The sequence below is a fragment of the Aplidium turbinatum genome, chromosome 2 (genome assembly GCF_918807975.1).
Source record: "Aplidium turbinatum chromosome 2, kaAplTurb1.1, whole genome shotgun sequence".
Classification (NCBI taxonomy): Eukaryota; Metazoa; Chordata; class Ascidiacea; order Aplousobranchia; family Polyclinidae; genus Aplidium; species Aplidium turbinatum.
The window spans coordinates 55431865-55449321 of NC_137473.1; the positions used below are offsets into that span (position 1 = coordinate 55431865).

General features: G+C 38.0%; 1 protein-coding gene across 2 annotated transcripts in view; it reads left to right on the forward strand.

Moving 5' to 3' along the window:
* Nucleotides 1–17457, forward strand: part of LOC145764529 (lactadherin-like) — a 51771-nt gene that overhangs the window by 10931 nt on the left and 23383 nt on the right. For both annotated transcript variants that reach the window (XM_082576147.1, XM_082576146.1), the window contains exon 3: nucleotides 14723–14884. In XM_082576147.1, coding sequence (XP_082432273.1) covers nucleotides 14723–14884 — 162 coding nt within the window. The remainder of the gene's footprint in view (nucleotides 1–14722; nucleotides 14885–17457) is intronic.

Sequence of the window (17457 nt, forward strand, 5' to 3'; positions counted from 1 at the left end):
ACCTGTTCTGTAGCTTCAGATATCCTAGTGCTATCCTTCAGTTTATTTGCAAGTTCTAACAGTTCTCCAAAGTTGCCCTCTAACTCCGCCATATCAACCAAGGCCCGCTCTAACGACGCTTCATCCTGTACCATGCGGAGACCTCTCCTAAATTCTCCAACCCCTGCAGCACCTCTCTTTTTTTATGTCTGACGTCCCTCAGCACAGCTTCTGCACTGGAATCAGCATCGGTAAGGCTGCCATGAACCGTCACCTCCGAGATAACAAGGCCAATTGCGCTATTGTGACGTAAATGTCTACGTCACAGCTAATGGATACACTCGTCACCTCCGAGATAACAAGGCCAGTTGTCCGATTGTGATGTCATGCACTGTCGATACAGATTGCTGAAGTGCATAACCACAGTTAGGCTGAGCTGTTGTAACAAGATGTTCAGGTGATAGGCACATAAAACACAGAATCTGTTTAGGCAGCAAAGTTTAGCGATTCGTGTGCAGCAAGTTAAGGTATTCAAGCATAGTGGTCTTGGGACATTGATGGACTATTAAGCTATAATGGTACCTTGGTTTGGAATCTTTATCCTCGGACTGACCAAGCCTTTGATAAGTTATTACTGGTAGTTTTGAATAGCTACTTGTAGGCTAGACTCGTACAGGCTTATTGGCAAAGTGAAGTTTTCTGATCGTTGAATTATTGTTGCTGGAGAATTATTTCATCAAAATGATTCATTAGATTAGCAAGGAAATAGGATTTGACCAAGTAGTGTGTAGCCCAGCAGCAGACTGCTGAATATAGGCTAAGCCATCTTTACATTACCGTTCATCTGCACTTTTTCAGCAGCATGTTACAGACACAAAAGTACGGAAAAAACGTTTGTGTAGCCTACCTATCACGGGTCATAATAATAAAATCGTTAGGCCTAGTAAGGTGGTTGCAAGCAGTAGGAAATCACATTTTATAACTTTTGTATTATACTGTTAAACCCAACAAAGTAACCCAACAGAGTAAGCGATTCTGAAATTGCTTCCACAGATTAGTTAAAAGAAGCGTAAATCGCGTAAACTTTGCGCGTTTTACGATTTGCAAAATTTATGGGTGTCTTTCTGTGTATCTAAAACTAGTCCTGGGAGGTGTTAATAGCCAGATATCTTGGAAAACGATATAAATCTATACAAATTATATTATATTTTCAACAAATGGTTCAACTTCGGAATCCAAACTTTGAAAATTGGGGGGGGGGGGGCATGGCCCCTTCCGCCCCCCCCCCCCCCCGGCTACGCCTATGGTGTTGATGATGGACCTTGAGCTTTTGAAAGAATAACATCATTGCCACGTTTTAGGGCTTCTTTAAACATATTTCTACTGAGAGGAAGCAATTTTCACTGTGATTATCCTAGTTGCTGGGAGGCTTCAAATCCCCAACGCTTTCTCAGAAATCCAAACCGAGTTACATTTTAGGCTACCATAAGTGGTTTGGTACCGATAGTTTAACTTTGGTGCAACTTTTGTGGTTGCGTGTGAAATAACTTATCACCGGACCACTAAAAATATTCAACTTGTCAAACTGGATCTTTGTTAAGATTAGTTGAGTAACCCTGGCATAACTGGTTTCTAGTGGAGTACAAAAAACAAGATACCTGCTGGTTGCTGATAAACCGCAGTGTATCCACTAGCTGTGACGTAGACATTTACGTCACAATAGCGCAATTGGTCTTGTTATCTCGGAGGTGACGGTACACTGCGGTTTATCAGCAACCAGCAGGCAGGTATCTTGTTTTTTTGAACTCCACTAGAAACCAGTTATGCCAGGGTTACTCAACTAATCTTAACAAAGATCCAGTTTGACAAGTTGAATATTTTTAGTGGTCCGGTGATAAGTTATTTCACACGCAACCACAAAAGTCGCAACAAAGTTAAACTATCTGTACCAAACCACTTATGGTAGCTAAAATGTAACTCGGTTTGGATTTCTGAGAAAGCGTTGGGGATTTGAAGCCTCCCAGCAACTAGGATAATCACAGTAAAAAGTGCTTCCTCCCAGTAGAAATCTGTTTAAAGAAGCCCTGAAATGTGGCAATGATGTTATTCTTTCAAAAGCTCAAGGTCCATCATCAACACCCAGAAGATCCGGATTCGGACCGCTGTCCGCCAGTTGAGTAGCCCTGAGTTCAATCAATCAATCATTTTATTTTTCGTCATTAACGCGTCCGGGACGAAAAAGATACTAACTACAAAAATCGATATAAACCTACCAGCACGTTAACGAACGGGAAAAGGTGGCAAAACCTTGAAAGGTTTAAAACGTGCCTGAATGAAAAATTATGTAGTAGGTATATCAGTAGTTAGCACGGCCACAAAACCCAAAAAAACAAATAGCAAAAAATAAAACAAAAACAGAGAAGCACACATGTAGTAATGAATGACAGCTAATGAAAAGTATTGTGGATTAAATTTGCCAGTTCCAATATTGATGTGGATGAGCAGTCATAATAATAATAAGATGGAGAAAGAAAACCGGACATAAAAGAAACCCATCCTCAGGCAAAAGCCCGTTTCAATGTGGCCCAGGAGAGCAGGTGTTGAGCTCTTTCTATGGTTAGACTGCACATCACACAGTAGCCTAAGACGATTGAGGTTTGATATCCAGTTTAAGGTATTGTTTCTTGTCCTGGTGGGTGATGGAATGGATGAGCTGGTAGATGATGATGTCCTGATGGTGTTGTTGATGAAGCTCTCATCCCTTTTTGCGACGTGTCGTGTTGATTATGGAGTGTTGCGTTTGCTGTTAATATTTACAAACATAAAAGTACAGCACAAGCAATCGATATTATTGTTAGGTAAGCCTAATCTTTTGTAAATAATTTCGGATTTCCACTAAAATCTTCACAAGAATGTAAGAAAGCCTTTTTACGTTGTCTTTCTATTGCGTGTCCGTTTTGCTTAAATGTTGTTTTAGTTTGTGAATAAAAAGTGACTTAGTATCAGTTTTTCTGATTGAAGAAGAAAATTCGTTCCATGTTTTCGCACCTGTGAATTCTATTGAATGTTGAGTAAGCGTTTTTGAAAAGTATGGAATGTTTAGAGCAGTGGTTCCCAACCGGGGTGCCGCGGCACCCTGGGGTGCCAATTGCAATGCTCAAGGGTGCCGCGAAATATTGCAATAGTGCGGCCCATTCTTTATTTTAACTCGTTAAGTGCGGAATTTATTTATTTCTAACCGAGTTTCAGTGCGTATTAAGTTTCGCGCCTCGTAGTTATTCCCGGCTCCTTTCTGGAGAGTCGCCTAGCGGGGAAGCCGCTGGGCTGGGCTGGCGGTAAGCCTTCGTTTTCTCGCCCAGGAAAAACAGCGTGAAAGAGATTTTGACTCGTTGCTTTTCTTTCCAAAAAACGTTTGAAAGGCATCATTATTGCCAGGTTTCATGATTTTATTTTGCGTTTCACGCGCACAAAGTCAAATTGCAGTGATGGATTATTGGATTATGTGACTCAGCACGATTATAAAATTGCACGATTGTTTGCGAACCATTGTAAACCGATGGTTGGGTCAAGGTCAATTGAAGGATTCGTATCGTTAGCAAACAGGCAAAATAGTGATATTATAACAACACACTGTTTTCTTCATCGCGAAGTTCTTGTCGGAAAAACATTAGGTTCAGACCTAAAAAAGTGTTAAACAAAGTTGTCAAAATGGTCAACTACATCCAAAGTAGACCACTTAAATCACGTCTATTTGCCAAGCTTTGTAAGAAAATGCGAGCAAACTATCCTAATCTTCTGTTACATACCGTCCGAAGTAAGATGGTTGTCGCGAGGAAAAGCATTGTCACGAATAGGCTATATGAGTTTCTCGGCAGTCGAGTGTAGCAAGAACAAGTAGTGCGGTACTGATGAGCCCAACCTCATGGGCGAAACACGTCTCTATCGCTGAGTTCTTGCTACACTCGACTGCAGAAAAACACATGTTTTTGGGAAAATCTTGATAGCTAGTGTGGAGGGTGGAGGCTACACCGGTATGGTTAGCGAAACACATTGCTCGCTGTTCTATTATTATAGTGAGCAGTCGGATAGTGCTGACGCCAGGAAAATCGCTCCTTCTCAACTAGACTATATGAGTTGAAGGATGCAATGCTCTCTTTTTTCAGCCTTGAAGAGCAAAAAGAATTTTGTGAATTGCTTTGCAATTATGGGTCTCCAAATTAGCGTATTTAGTAGATAGCTTCGACTATTTATATAGCGTGAATGTGAAAATGCAGGGAAAAAATGAAACTCTCTTAACTTCAACCGATAAAATGAAAGCACTGAGAGAAAAACTGCAAATGTGGTCCTTAAAAGTGGAGAACGAAAACTTTGACATGCTTTCACATTTCTCTGAAATGAAGAAGTTGTCTCATTAATAACTCAGCGCCTAAAACCATTGGAAGAAAAAAATTAAAAATATTTCCCCAGCTTGTCCACGGAAAATTACGCATGGGTGAGATACCCACTTTTACTGGACTCTCGTATTGTTTTGAATCTTAAAGAAGAATTAATTGACATTCGTTACGATAGAAATTTTAAGCTTATGCACAAGCAGATGCCTCTCGACGAGTTCTGGATAAAATTTCAAATGAATATTCTTGCGTTGAAAAGAAAGCTATTGTGCCTTTTCTGCAGTTTTCCACGTTATACCCATGTGAGAGTGGATTTTCCGTATAAACGAACATAAAAACTAAAAAACGAGAACGACTGCTTATAGTCGAGGAAGATATGCGGGTGGCTTTATCGAATAGTGCCCCCAGATATTAAGGAACTTTCTGCAAGAAGTCAAGCCCAAATTTCACACTGACTAATTTTGAATAAATACATTTATTTACGCTCGCTATTAGGCCTATTTGAAATACAGAAACCTCATAAAATTGATCCAGTTTTGCCAGGGTGCCGCAAACTATTTATCTCTTTGATAGGGTGCCGCAAGGTCAAAAAGGTTGGGAACCACTGGTTTAGAGAATCATTATCATGGTTTCTTGTTGACAGGCTGTGAACCTCTTTGACATATTTAAAAAGTTTGGTGAAGCAATCTGGTAGTAAATTGTTGTGAAATTTAAACACGAAAACACCAATTTCCAGTTTGAACAATTGCTCAATTGTTGTCGGGATCTTGCTATAACTATCATTGTTGGGACGGAAAATACGATGAAATTTGTCACAGATTTTTTGAAATCTTTGTATAAGTCCGTTGCCATATTTCCAAGTCGTAATGCAATACCTCAGGTTACTTTCAATTAAAGAATGGTATAAGCAGATCAAATTTGACAAATTAAGACAGGGTCTAATCTTGGTAATTATGCCAAAATTTCTTCGAAGCTTTTGCAGCAAATGTTGCATGTGTGGTTTCCATGAAAGATTTTCATTCAAAGTCAGGACCAGGAAACTGATATTTTGTACTCTCTCAATTCGTTGATCATTTATACTTAAGATTTGCTTACACTTATTTGCACGTAAACTGTTAGTATCAAATACCATGTATTTTGTTTTGTTTACATTTGAGTGATAATTTATTTGCTACAAGCCATTTGACAACTTCTTGCATTTCTGTATTGGCCGCTTCATGCAATTTATCCACACTCTTACCTGACATTAGAAGATTTGTGTCATCCGCAAAAATGATAGAATCAGTGCAATTTAAACAATTTGGGAAGTCGTTAATGTAAATTATGAATAATAGAGGGCCTAAAATAGAACCTTGGGGCACACCACACTTTGTCTCTAATGGAGTAGAAACACTACCAGAAATTTCTACTGTCTGAAAACGATTATTTAAGTAGCTTCGAAACCACTGGAGGGGTGTTCCTCTGATACCATAGTTATAAACTTTTGTCAGAAGTATTTCATGATTTACTGTGTCAAAAGCCTTTGATAAATCTAGAAAGATGCCAAGGGTTGCTTCTTTATTTTCCATTGCTTTGTAGATCTTGTTGGTTAGCAGTGTAGTAGCCTGGTTCGTGGAGTGGTTATGTCTAAAACCAAACTGCCGGGTGTAAAAGAAATTACGCTGATCAAGGAAATAGTATAATCTTGAGTACATGACTTTTTCTAATGATCAGCCGAATGGGAATTTTTTCAAGTAATTTTTCTGCCACAGAAGTAAAATATTCATTAAAGTGATTGCATTTTTGTGTAGCATCATTTACTACCTGATCATTAATGCTAATGGGGTAGTCACTTTTAGGCTTTTTCTTTTTAGGCTTTTTTATGCAATGTCCTGTTATTTGAAAACACAAACTTTTATGTAATTTGTTTTATTTTTATACCGTACACACAACAAACATGACCACTTGACCAGATAAGAATCAAAGCATGCACTGAGAGACGAGAGTAGCAAAAGCAACATTTATTCATTAATGCTGATAAAAGTCGAATATACAAAAGCAACACAAGTTCAATGAGACGACAGTTTTACATTGGTTGAGCGTTTGACAATGTTGAATCAATGTAAACATTCCTTCATCATGAAATAAAGGTAGTAAAAGTTCAGACAAATTTCATAGCGCAATAAAAATATACAAGCACTTCAAAACAGCCTAAGTTGGTCACAAAAAGTATAAATTACTTCAAAGTTTGCAGTGTTCTTCTTTTGGCCAATTTATCACTGATAAGTGTATTATTTCTTTTAAACAATAATTGTTTAAAAGAATATTGGTGCAAGGCCACAAAACCATTTTTACTAATTTATATTTTTCATGCCCTTTTTCACACTTCTTCTCATAAAATCGTGGTCTTCCAAAACAGTCAAAATACAATCAATAGCATGACTTTTTTGGCAACAAGATTTTTCAAACTGATCAGTTTCACACATTAATTATAACATAGGCCATCAAAACAATATCGGAACATGGGTACAATAAACTTCCTCTGATAATGCCTTTTATTAATGAATTTTCGATTTGACTTGCATCACAGTGAGGACTAACTATACTCTCTGCTTGCGTTCAGAGCAACCCAACCGTTTAATAACAGCGTAAAAGCAGCACCCAGCAACATACGTTATAACCGGCATGCAAGTTTGTAATGAAGAAAATTTGTCTTGACAAACAGTAACTGAAGCTGCATCCCTACCTTTAAATTTGTCACTAAACTCACCCCAATTTAGCGAGAACTCTGTCCTAATTCAGTCTTACCTAACAAAAAGCAATCGAAGCTTTTTTTCACACTCATAGGCTACGCTTGACGCAATGACACATCATATTGGGCGCAGCTAACTGGCTATATTGCCCAAATCTGGCCTCTAAGGCAGTGGTCTCCAACCATTGAAACGACCCCAATTTAAATGAAAATGATTTTCAACATTTACATGCGACTCCATTTTGTTTTTTCCAAAATTATAAGATAAATTTTCAACACTTCAACGGCAACAGTAGTGATAAAATTAAGCTTAAAATCAAGGCATTATTAGTGCTGTCTCATTTGGATGTTGAAGCAGTATTTTGTAATACAAAAAAAACATCACAAATTTGGTGCACAGCATTAACCCTTTGCTTTTCAACCTTTTTTTGGAAGTTAACTGCTCAAGGGGGGGCCGTTTTTGGATCAAATTCAATCAGTTGTTACGTGTTATCCGCTGGTGCTATTTCAACAGAAGTTGCACTGGTATGAAAAAAAATCATTTGTCTATAAGATTGAAAAATTTTTATTTCAATATTTTATATGTTAAACTTGATATTTCAATTTTTGCAAAGGTACCCAAAAACGACAATTTTGATTTATCTTGCCGCTGCTTAATTACCATGCTAATCCGATTTCATGCAAAGTTCTGAATAACAAAGAGCCCGATCAACCGCACGAAGTGTGTGTGCGGTGTGCCAAATCATTGCATTGATAAAGATTTACGCCTTGCGAGCAAATCTTATTGTAGGTTACTCATTGATTCTAAAATAGTTACAATCAGAGTAATATTGTTACACGAATTTGAAAAAAAAAACTGCGTTTGTTCTTTTACATTTTTGTCCTAAACTAATGCTTTCCAAAACTCATGGCTAGCTTCTAGTTTTAGGGAACAAAACTTCTCATAAGTAACACCTTAGCCTGCTTGAATAGCTGTTTACATCGTTTGTGTATTTTAGGTCTACAATTGAGTTTGTGGTATGAATATTTTTAGTAGAGTGAAGACAATATTGAACAAGTTGTTGAAATTATCTGAAATTTCTAAGTTCAAATTAGGTGCTTTTGAAATTGTGGATTTGTGTCAAGTCGCATCACAAATATCATGCAGGCTGCATCATAAGTCATTTCGCTTACGGTTGTTTATAAACATGACTCATAAATTACATCCACAAAAAATAGAGCATTTACATCAACAAAGCTAAGTTCGAAGCTCACTTTTTATTGAAGATTCTGTCAATCAATTTGAAAATACATTTTTAGTCCGCCAGCGTCGAAACAATGCAACAGCGAATTGAGGATCATGCGTAAACAAAAGAAAAGTGAAATAACCCACAGTCAGCAAATCTACATAAATTTAACGTTTACAAATGTTGAATCAATGTAAAAGGACTGGATTGCTGAGTGACTGGGTCCTTATATTGTTTGAAGCACAAAAAATACGCATAAAGCCGACAACATCAGCAAGGCAGCGAATATGTTTCTGGCCAAAAAAAAAATTAACTTTTGACTTCAAAGATAAAAATGATTATAACGAAGCTTCAAAGTTTGTCGTAAAACATTTTGCAGAGGTACAATAAACATAATCATTTTGTGCCAGATTGTGAGAAGACTTCCTAGATTCTTTCCAAACATTTGCATGATTGCAAATTATTTTCTATAACTTTATATTTCCAAAAAATGGCTTCTTTGTTGAAACAACGTGGCTACAATTCTATAAAAAATTCATAGGCCTACTACATTGAAGTAATGAAATGTTTTATAGTGATTTTGCTGATGACGTTTTACAACATCCGAGAAGTAAAAAATAATAATAATGAATTATTTTACAAAACCGTGGTTTGCAAGCGCTTCACAAAAATTGTTGGGGAAAATTTACTATTAGACGTAAAACGTTTGTAAAACAAAATTGTCGGTCTATGTATTTATAATGTTTATTACGCTGTTATCGAATTATAAACTGCCTGTATTGTCTACCTTTGTAGTTACCGGCCAGCTTAGAGCAGCATGCCAACTACGCGTTTATGGTATTTGCATCGTGTTATGATTCTCGACAATTTCCCACAAGGTCTTTATTTTTATCGTGATATTTTTGTGCTTTTTCCGTCCTAAACTTGAAGTCATTGTGCAGCACAATCCACATTTGTTTTTAGACTCAGTCTTCATTGAAAATCTTTTGTGTGGTGCATCATTTCAAGTAGTGTCTTCCCCTAAACTGTTACACAAACCGCCCAGAACCAGGTTGATTATGTATCTTACAGCCGTTGAGAGCCCGTTATTGTATGTGTGGAATTATTAGATGTCTGACTAAATTCATGCCAAAGTCGAGCAAATTCTGCTTTCGGGTCCTTGCCGTTATTTACTGTATTTTTTGTTGATAAGTTTAGGCAGGATTTTTCCAAGATAAATGAAGACATCGGTATTGTTCGTCACTTAGATTTAGTTTTCTCAGCATTATTTATTCATTCTTTGATCCACTAGTTTGTCTCACTTTTGGTATAATCGGATCGTTTATAAATGGCGGGTCTTCACAATAGCCGGCCTCTTATACATTGGCGTAACGTATTCAGATGTTGAATCAATGATCAAGAAAGCTGATTCGTTGTTTGTCTTATGTGACGCCTAGCTTTATGCCTCGTCTACACTACAAAATATTTTGTAATGTAGACAAGGTATTATCATCTTTATTTTGCGCTCTTTGGAACAACACACAGTGCACTGTGAAACAAAAATGCAAGACATAACTACAAGTAGGCAACATAAAGCAGGGAAGGGACATGTAGCCATCGAGTTAGCTGCTACGTGTAGCCTAAATGGAGCCTATCTCATAATTTTGAGTGTATCTCACAATTACTGTTTGCGAAAACGCTATTTCTCCGGCTTCTCCCAAAAGCATTTGCAGTGATACATTTCCTCAATTGCAAGTTTTGCCAATGAGAGCATTTCCATAGAACGTTTATTTCGAAACCAGGTTTTTCGTGTCTTTACCAAAGGGAAGATTTCTTATTGTAACGCTTTTTATTCGTCAATGAATATTATCTGCTTGAAACAACTCTTTTGAATAGTTTGTGGCCTACATAGCCTACTATTTTGATCATGGATTGCTATTGTTCGTAGAGCTGATAACGCAAAAAAACGTTTGCTATTATTGTTTCTAATTAACAGCTTTGTGATCACTGGCTTTTCTTTTGTGGCATAAGAAATAACGCGTTTTGTATTATTGAGGTCAAACCAAACAAAGGAAAACAAGAGGATGCTTCTCTCTGCTCGTGCATATCGATGCACGAAGCAATTATGAGCTTATGGCTTGTCATCGCAATGTAATCCATTTCACGCTTTGCTGGAAGTTAGCTAGAAATAGCAAAAATTCACCAAAATCTTGAATTTACAAGAAAACTACTCAACTTTTAGCATCAAATTTAATATCATCAGATCCGCCTGGCAATTTTAGGAAAAGTCAAGAAAAACCAAGTGCATGGCGTTACTGTGTTTCAAGCAATCAAAGGAAATATGAGGAGGGAGGCCAAATCTGGCCTCCCTTTGAGGAGCAAAGTGTTAATGGAATCCACTTTTAAACCTTTCAAGGTTTTGCCACCTTTTCCCGTTCATTTTCTAGGAAGTGCAATTCACAAACCTATAAAAATAAAGGCATGTAAATTGTACAGAGTGTTCAAAGGTAGGCTACGTATTCTTTAAGACAATTAAAATGTATGTATGTATGTATTATGCATGCCTACCATAGTAAATAGCGAAATTGGAGAAACCTACCTTACTGCTGTTGGTAACAACAAACTTTTTTCTCTTCGAATAGCATTGAACCACTTTTTTTTGTAGCTTTTCATTTTTGGGAAATTTGAATACACGAACCTTTGGTCCATTTTTATAGTGTCCTTGATAGTTTGGCACACAACATCAATTAGGCATATCTTAAACATAAACTTTCACTTATGGTATATCAATGGTGTATCATCCAACCCGCTGAGCTACGCCGTAAAGGAGCCACGATTTCTCTCGCTCGCCGCGCTTTGGACCCCGACCATCTCCTCCATGCAACACTCAAGAGACCACCACCTATAAAGCAGCGGTTGAAATCAAGACGCCCCTTTGTGCCTGCCGCACAACAACTCCTTAAGAACGCAGAAGAACTTGGTTTAAGTGCGGCACACTGGACGAGCCATATGTGGAACACGGAGTGGCAAAATCACACCTCCACGCTCCGTGACTTCATACATGACGCCGATCCCCGTCCACCAGGGATGTCCCTCGCAAGGCTTGCGTGGGTCAGGCTTAACCGCCTGCGAACTGGCGTCGGCCGCTTTCGTTCGGACATGCACAAGTGGGGCCTGGCTCCTTCACCAGAATGCGAGTGTGGTGCCACGGAACACACTGCAGACCATGTCATCCACCACTGCCTAATCCACCGGCTTCCACACGGTGCGCATGGTCTGAGAATCCTGGACGACGAGACTGCTGAGTGGCTGAAGATTTCCTGCCCTCCAATCTAGCCTGGAAAGATCGCTCATACGCCATCATCAAAAATGAACTGTAAAGGAGAAATTAACAGATTAAGTATTTAGCAACTAACTTTCCAATATGAACGTAAGTTTAACAGTATAATACAAAAGTTATAAAATTTGATTTCCTACTGCTTGCAACCACCTTACTAGGCCTAACGATTTTATTATTATGACCCGTGATAGGTAGGCTACACAAACGTTTTTTCCGTACTTTTGTGTCTGTAACATGCTGCTGAAAAAGTGCAGATGAACGGGAATGTAAAGATGGCTTAGCCTATATTCAGCAGTCTGCTGCTGGGCTACACACACACTACTTGGTCAAATCCTATTTCCTTGCTAATCTAATGAAACATTTTGATGAAATAATTCTCCAGCAACAATAATTCAACGATCGGAAAACTTCACTTTGCCAATAAGCCTGTAGGCTACGAGTCTAGCCTACAAGTAGCTATTCAAAACTACCAGTAATAACTTATCAAAGGCTTGGTCAGTCCGAGGATAAAGATTCCAAACCAAGGTACCATTATAGCTTAATAGTCCATCAATGTCCCAAGACCACTATGCTTGATTACCTTAACTTGCTGCACACGAATCGCTAAACTTTGCTGCCTAAACAAATTCTGTGTTTTATGTGCCTATCACCTGAACATCTTGTTACAACAGCTCAGCCTAACTGTGGTTATGCACTTCAGCAATCTGTATCGACAGTGCATGACATCACAATCGGACAACTGGCCTTGTTATCTCGGAGGTGACGCATGAACCCCCTGAGGATACACCTGCCCAACGCCCGGGTAGTTTGCTACACCACTCCCAGACGCAGCGCCCTCCGTCCCACTGCCAGCGGGAAACGTACGAGACACGGATGGCCACCGTCACCTTCCATTTATCAAATTTAAGAAATGACACTACTGTATACTATAGCTTACACACAGTAATATTAGCGACACACGTAACGTAATGGACAGCGTAACCAACATTAATTAGGGACTTACCGCTCGCTGAGTTATGGTGACGCAAGCCTCTTGACAAACAATACAGTATTTTAAACAAATTATTATACACAATTAGGCTACAGTAGAGTTCCAGTTTACAGCACAATCAAAGTATATTAAAGTCCTTTCGTTGCAGGGAAGTGCTGACCACCCCTTCTGAAGTCTTCCTTGATTGAAGTTTAAATTTGTTAGTCTTTAAGTTAGTATTTGTTCTTTTAATTCTGTCAATTTTCGTTATTTAGATACTTTATAACTTCTTTACTTCAGTTGTCGAAAGGTAAGCAGGTTTTTATTTTTGGTTACAAGAGTAGGTGCTCACTGCCTTCCTACAATCCCTCCTCTGTCTGTTTCAACCATACTTGCAATTGTTTCTTGTTGTTTTTTGATTTATTGAGTTAGCGAGTTGGAGTAAAAACCTGATTTTGTATAAACTTATAATGGCTTTAACAACGATAACTTAAATCCGTGGTACACATTGGCATTTCTCTAGCTTGCTATTTCGATAATGTTATAATAATAATGTTATGGTTTTATTTATTGTCGCTCTACATTCTACAACAGCTAAGGTCTTTTAGCGACAAGGCTCATTTTTAATTTATATCAGGTTTACGATGTTATCACATTATTACCCGACTCATTCTCACTGCGCTATGCAGAACACAATCGGTACCGTTTTTAAAGTCTTCGGTTTGACCCGACCTGGAATCGATCTCAGATCTACCAGCACCAGAGCCGAAGGCGAAACCACTCGCTACTGAGCTGGTTATTTCGATAATGAAAATGAAACTCAACACAATGGCAAATAGTCTCCAGAAACCACGGCTCCAGGCACGCGGCAAAAGCGACAATCAGAGATTAAACGTATTGGTCATCAGGCGGGCCACGTCACGTAGAACAATGAAAGAACGCAAATTCAACGTTGCTTAATTCAGCCAGCCAAATTACAAAATTCATCACAATTATAATCGAGAGGGCAATTGACCCGCTGGAACAATTATTATTACTTGTACACATAGCTCTACTCATGTTAAGACCTCTTTTCTATTCCTTTATGTTTGTGGGTGTCAATAGCAGCTATTCTGCAGTACCTACAAGCGTAACGAATTGTAAATTTAAAAAAGGTTTTGATTGAGTTCCAAGAAAAGTGATACGCGAGCTCTGAAAAGAAAAGTGTGTGAAGAGGTTTAAAGAAAGAAATATACTGTTCAAGTGAAGAAAAAGAAGAACTCAAAATTAGACAAATCTTGTAAATAGAAGACACATGGTGAAGACGATAACCTGAAAATAACCGTTGCTACTAAACTTGATTTTTCAGGTTAATTTGTACCATAAATTTTTTTTAGCAAACCAAATAAGCCGCGAAGCCAAACAAAACCTTCTTAATTGCGTCATAATTGCTACATAGTTGGGCAGAATACCTAAAATATTGAAACACATAATGTAGGCTAACATTGGTGAAAATATAAACATAGCAACAAACTTTGGTTTATTTTATTCTATTTGATTCTATTTGAATAAGGACCTTCTGATGATTCCCCATTTTAGGGTGAAACAGGCTGTAGAGATTTTAGAAAGTAATAACTATATTTGATGTAATTTGATCTGCTTGGCTTTTTTGCTTGGCATTGAGCACTTTTTGTAGTTAATTATTGTTAGAAACAAACTTATATAACAAACTATTGCAAACTGTCTTGAGGTTTCGTAACTTTGTTCAACCAGGATCTGGTATCAAATACTTTTCAAACAACTTTCCATGTTTAAACTTCAAGCATCTGTTATCTTTTCCGTTCGTTGATTCAATGAGTTTCTTTTAATTTATATATATTTTTATATTTACTTTCGCATTCATCAGTTGAGCGTTGCAACAAGTGCTAGAAAAGATTATAACGAATAATACTGAACTTACCTTTTAGTGTTAAGTTTGTATGTGTCAGTTTCATTGCTTGCAGGGTTACGTACTGACTTACATACAGCCATGATAATTATCACTGCGGTTGTGAATCAAACTTGTTATATTTCTACAATTTGCATTCATTTGTGATCATATTAGTTGATTTTATTCATTGATTTCAGTTGCTCACTGCTCTGTGGGAATGAAGGATGGAAGAATCGAGGATTCCCAGTTAACTGCTTCTTCTGTGTGGAGCAACGGCTACGTTGCTGCGCATGGACGACTGGATAACACGCCATCTAGTGGAGATGCAGGAATTTGGTTTCCTCAATCTTCTCGTGCTCGTAAGAAGTTATGATGTTGCTATATAAATAAACAACTTTATAATACATTTAGGTAAGGAGATGATTTTTCTGTACCATAGACAAATAAAACCTAACAAGCACAATCTTTATCGTATCCAGGCTTACACCCGGTGGTTGAAGATTTAGATTAAGTGGACGGGAAGGCAAGAAAGCCAACCTTCGTGTCCACCTTCAGACATGCCTTTAGGTGTCTTGCCAAAAACACAGCCGCATGCTCCTGAGTGGTGTCGAACCGGTGCCCTTTCGATTGCCGTTTCAGGGTTCTCACCACTCGGCTATGCAGCCGACAACAAGCACAATGGCGTAATTTGACGTAATAGAGGAGTATGACAAGAGCAAGGATTGTTGTTTAAAACTTTTATCAACCATCGTAAGATGCATTGTTTGCTTACAATGTATCACCCATTCATTACTATTACCATCAGTTGTTTATTTGAACCATAGACAAATAAACCCTGACAACCACACGGCATTTAATACAATATAATAACATGAAAATAAACTAAAAATTACAAACGTTTTCGGCCATACTCATGTTAGCCCTTTGCAAGTAAATAACTGACTGATGTTCTGCATAAAGTGAAATTGCAAAACTGATCTACAGTACATACACAACATCAATAAATAAAATAAGTAAACGCATGAGAATGAAACGGCAAGGCAGAGGAGAGGCAAAATCACATGACGCTAATTGCGCAAGGCATAAAACACATTGGACGAGAACGCGAATTAACAAACTTTCTCACTGTCCCTTGTATTGGTAAATAGTTCAAACGTTTTGTCAAGAATATGTCTAATTTCATTAAATTGAAGTGCAACAGTGATATTATTTCAATGCATAAAATATTAAAAGTTTGGTTATTATTTTCAGCTTAAATCTAGGACGCTCTCTATTTTGTGTTCAAATGTGTGTACAAGTTCACTTGTTTGCACGACGCCAACTGTACATACATTGGTATGTCTACGCAACATTTAGCCACAAGCGTGAGAGAGCACTTGGATTTAATTACTCTCAATAGAAAAAGTGCCATTAAAGATCATAACTCGATTGTCAAACTTGTTCAAACAATAAACCATCCCTGGAGTCTTTTAGAATTGTACGTAAATGCTTCACCGAGTTTGATATTAAAACTCATGAGGCTTTGCCCATAAAATCTTGTAATGCTCACCTCAATAAGCAGTTGCAGTTGTTCGGCGCAAGTTCCTCCTATCTGCTAAATGTCTTCACGTAATTTTGTGTCATTTGTGTGTTTTTGGCCTTGTGCAATTTAGCGTCATGTGATTTTGCCTTGCCGTTTTATACCTTTGCGTTTTTTTTATTGTTTATTTTATTTGATTTTGTTTATTGTAGATCAGTTTTGTATTTGTCTTATTATGCTTGATCAAAGATCTAAACATTAATCCTTGCTCTTGTCATACTCCTTTATTACTTCACTCCTCTTCAATGAGTTCAATCTCTCAACAAAACTTGCTTGAAACCTCCCACGTTTTCGCTACAGACCTTAGAATTGATCGCGTTCGTACATGCGTCGTTTGATCAATAATTTGCAACCTTGTTACATGTCCCCTAACCAGCTCAGTGGCCGCATGGTTATCATTTTCGTCTCTGGTGCTGGTAGATCCAAGATCGATTCCAGGTCGGGTCAAACCAAAGACTTGAAAAACGGTACCGATTGTCTTCTTTACTGAATAACGCAGTGAGAATAAGTTAGGCCGTATGTAGGCCAACATAAAAAAAACTAGCAATTTTTATTCAAATATTCTGGCAGGCTAATATTAATGACTTGTTTTCTGATCTTGCACAAGAACTTTAAGTGGTTGGATCTCCGAATCTTAAGAAGGTCTGTTAACAGCTCCGACCCAATGTCAGTGTTTTACAAGGTTAAAAAATGCTTGTTGACAAAAATCCTTTTTTTAAATATTACCGGAAAGGCTCGGAGGATAGCCAACAGTGTTCAAAGTCCACAGCTGTTATTCTTGTTCTGATGAATGGAAAGATAACCTTTTAAACCTGTCAAGCAGAATGTAGAAATGAGAGCTCACTGCCTTGATAATAAGTTTCCCCAGAGTCTATTCAATTTGTGTGGACGTGAAGATGTGGAGCGTCATCAAAATTGTCAGTCCACATCTTTGTAAAGCGGTGTTGAGCTCATTTAGCCTAGCGAATATGTCAATACCAACCGGATTTAGTGCACGACTTTGCTCATAAAGTAACCGCTAGCAGTTATAGAACAAGTAGCAGGGGGGGGGTGGCTCTCGGGGTGTACGCTTGAGCACGGGCATGAAAGGCACATGATCAAGGGTAACAATACATTATGAAGCTTATTTAAATCATTGCACGTAAGGAGAGGTACAAATCAGGCAGAATTCCCATTCGCCTCATCCGCATGAGAATTTTGCATTAGGAAAAGTGCGTATACCATTCTGGTCACAGCGGTAAACCATAATCTCTTCGTGGGAAAATTGTAACATAAAGTTCCCGGATCCGTTCGTCTGTATGTAATGACCGAAAAAACAAACACTCTTTTGAAACGTCTTTTCAAAAAGTGTAT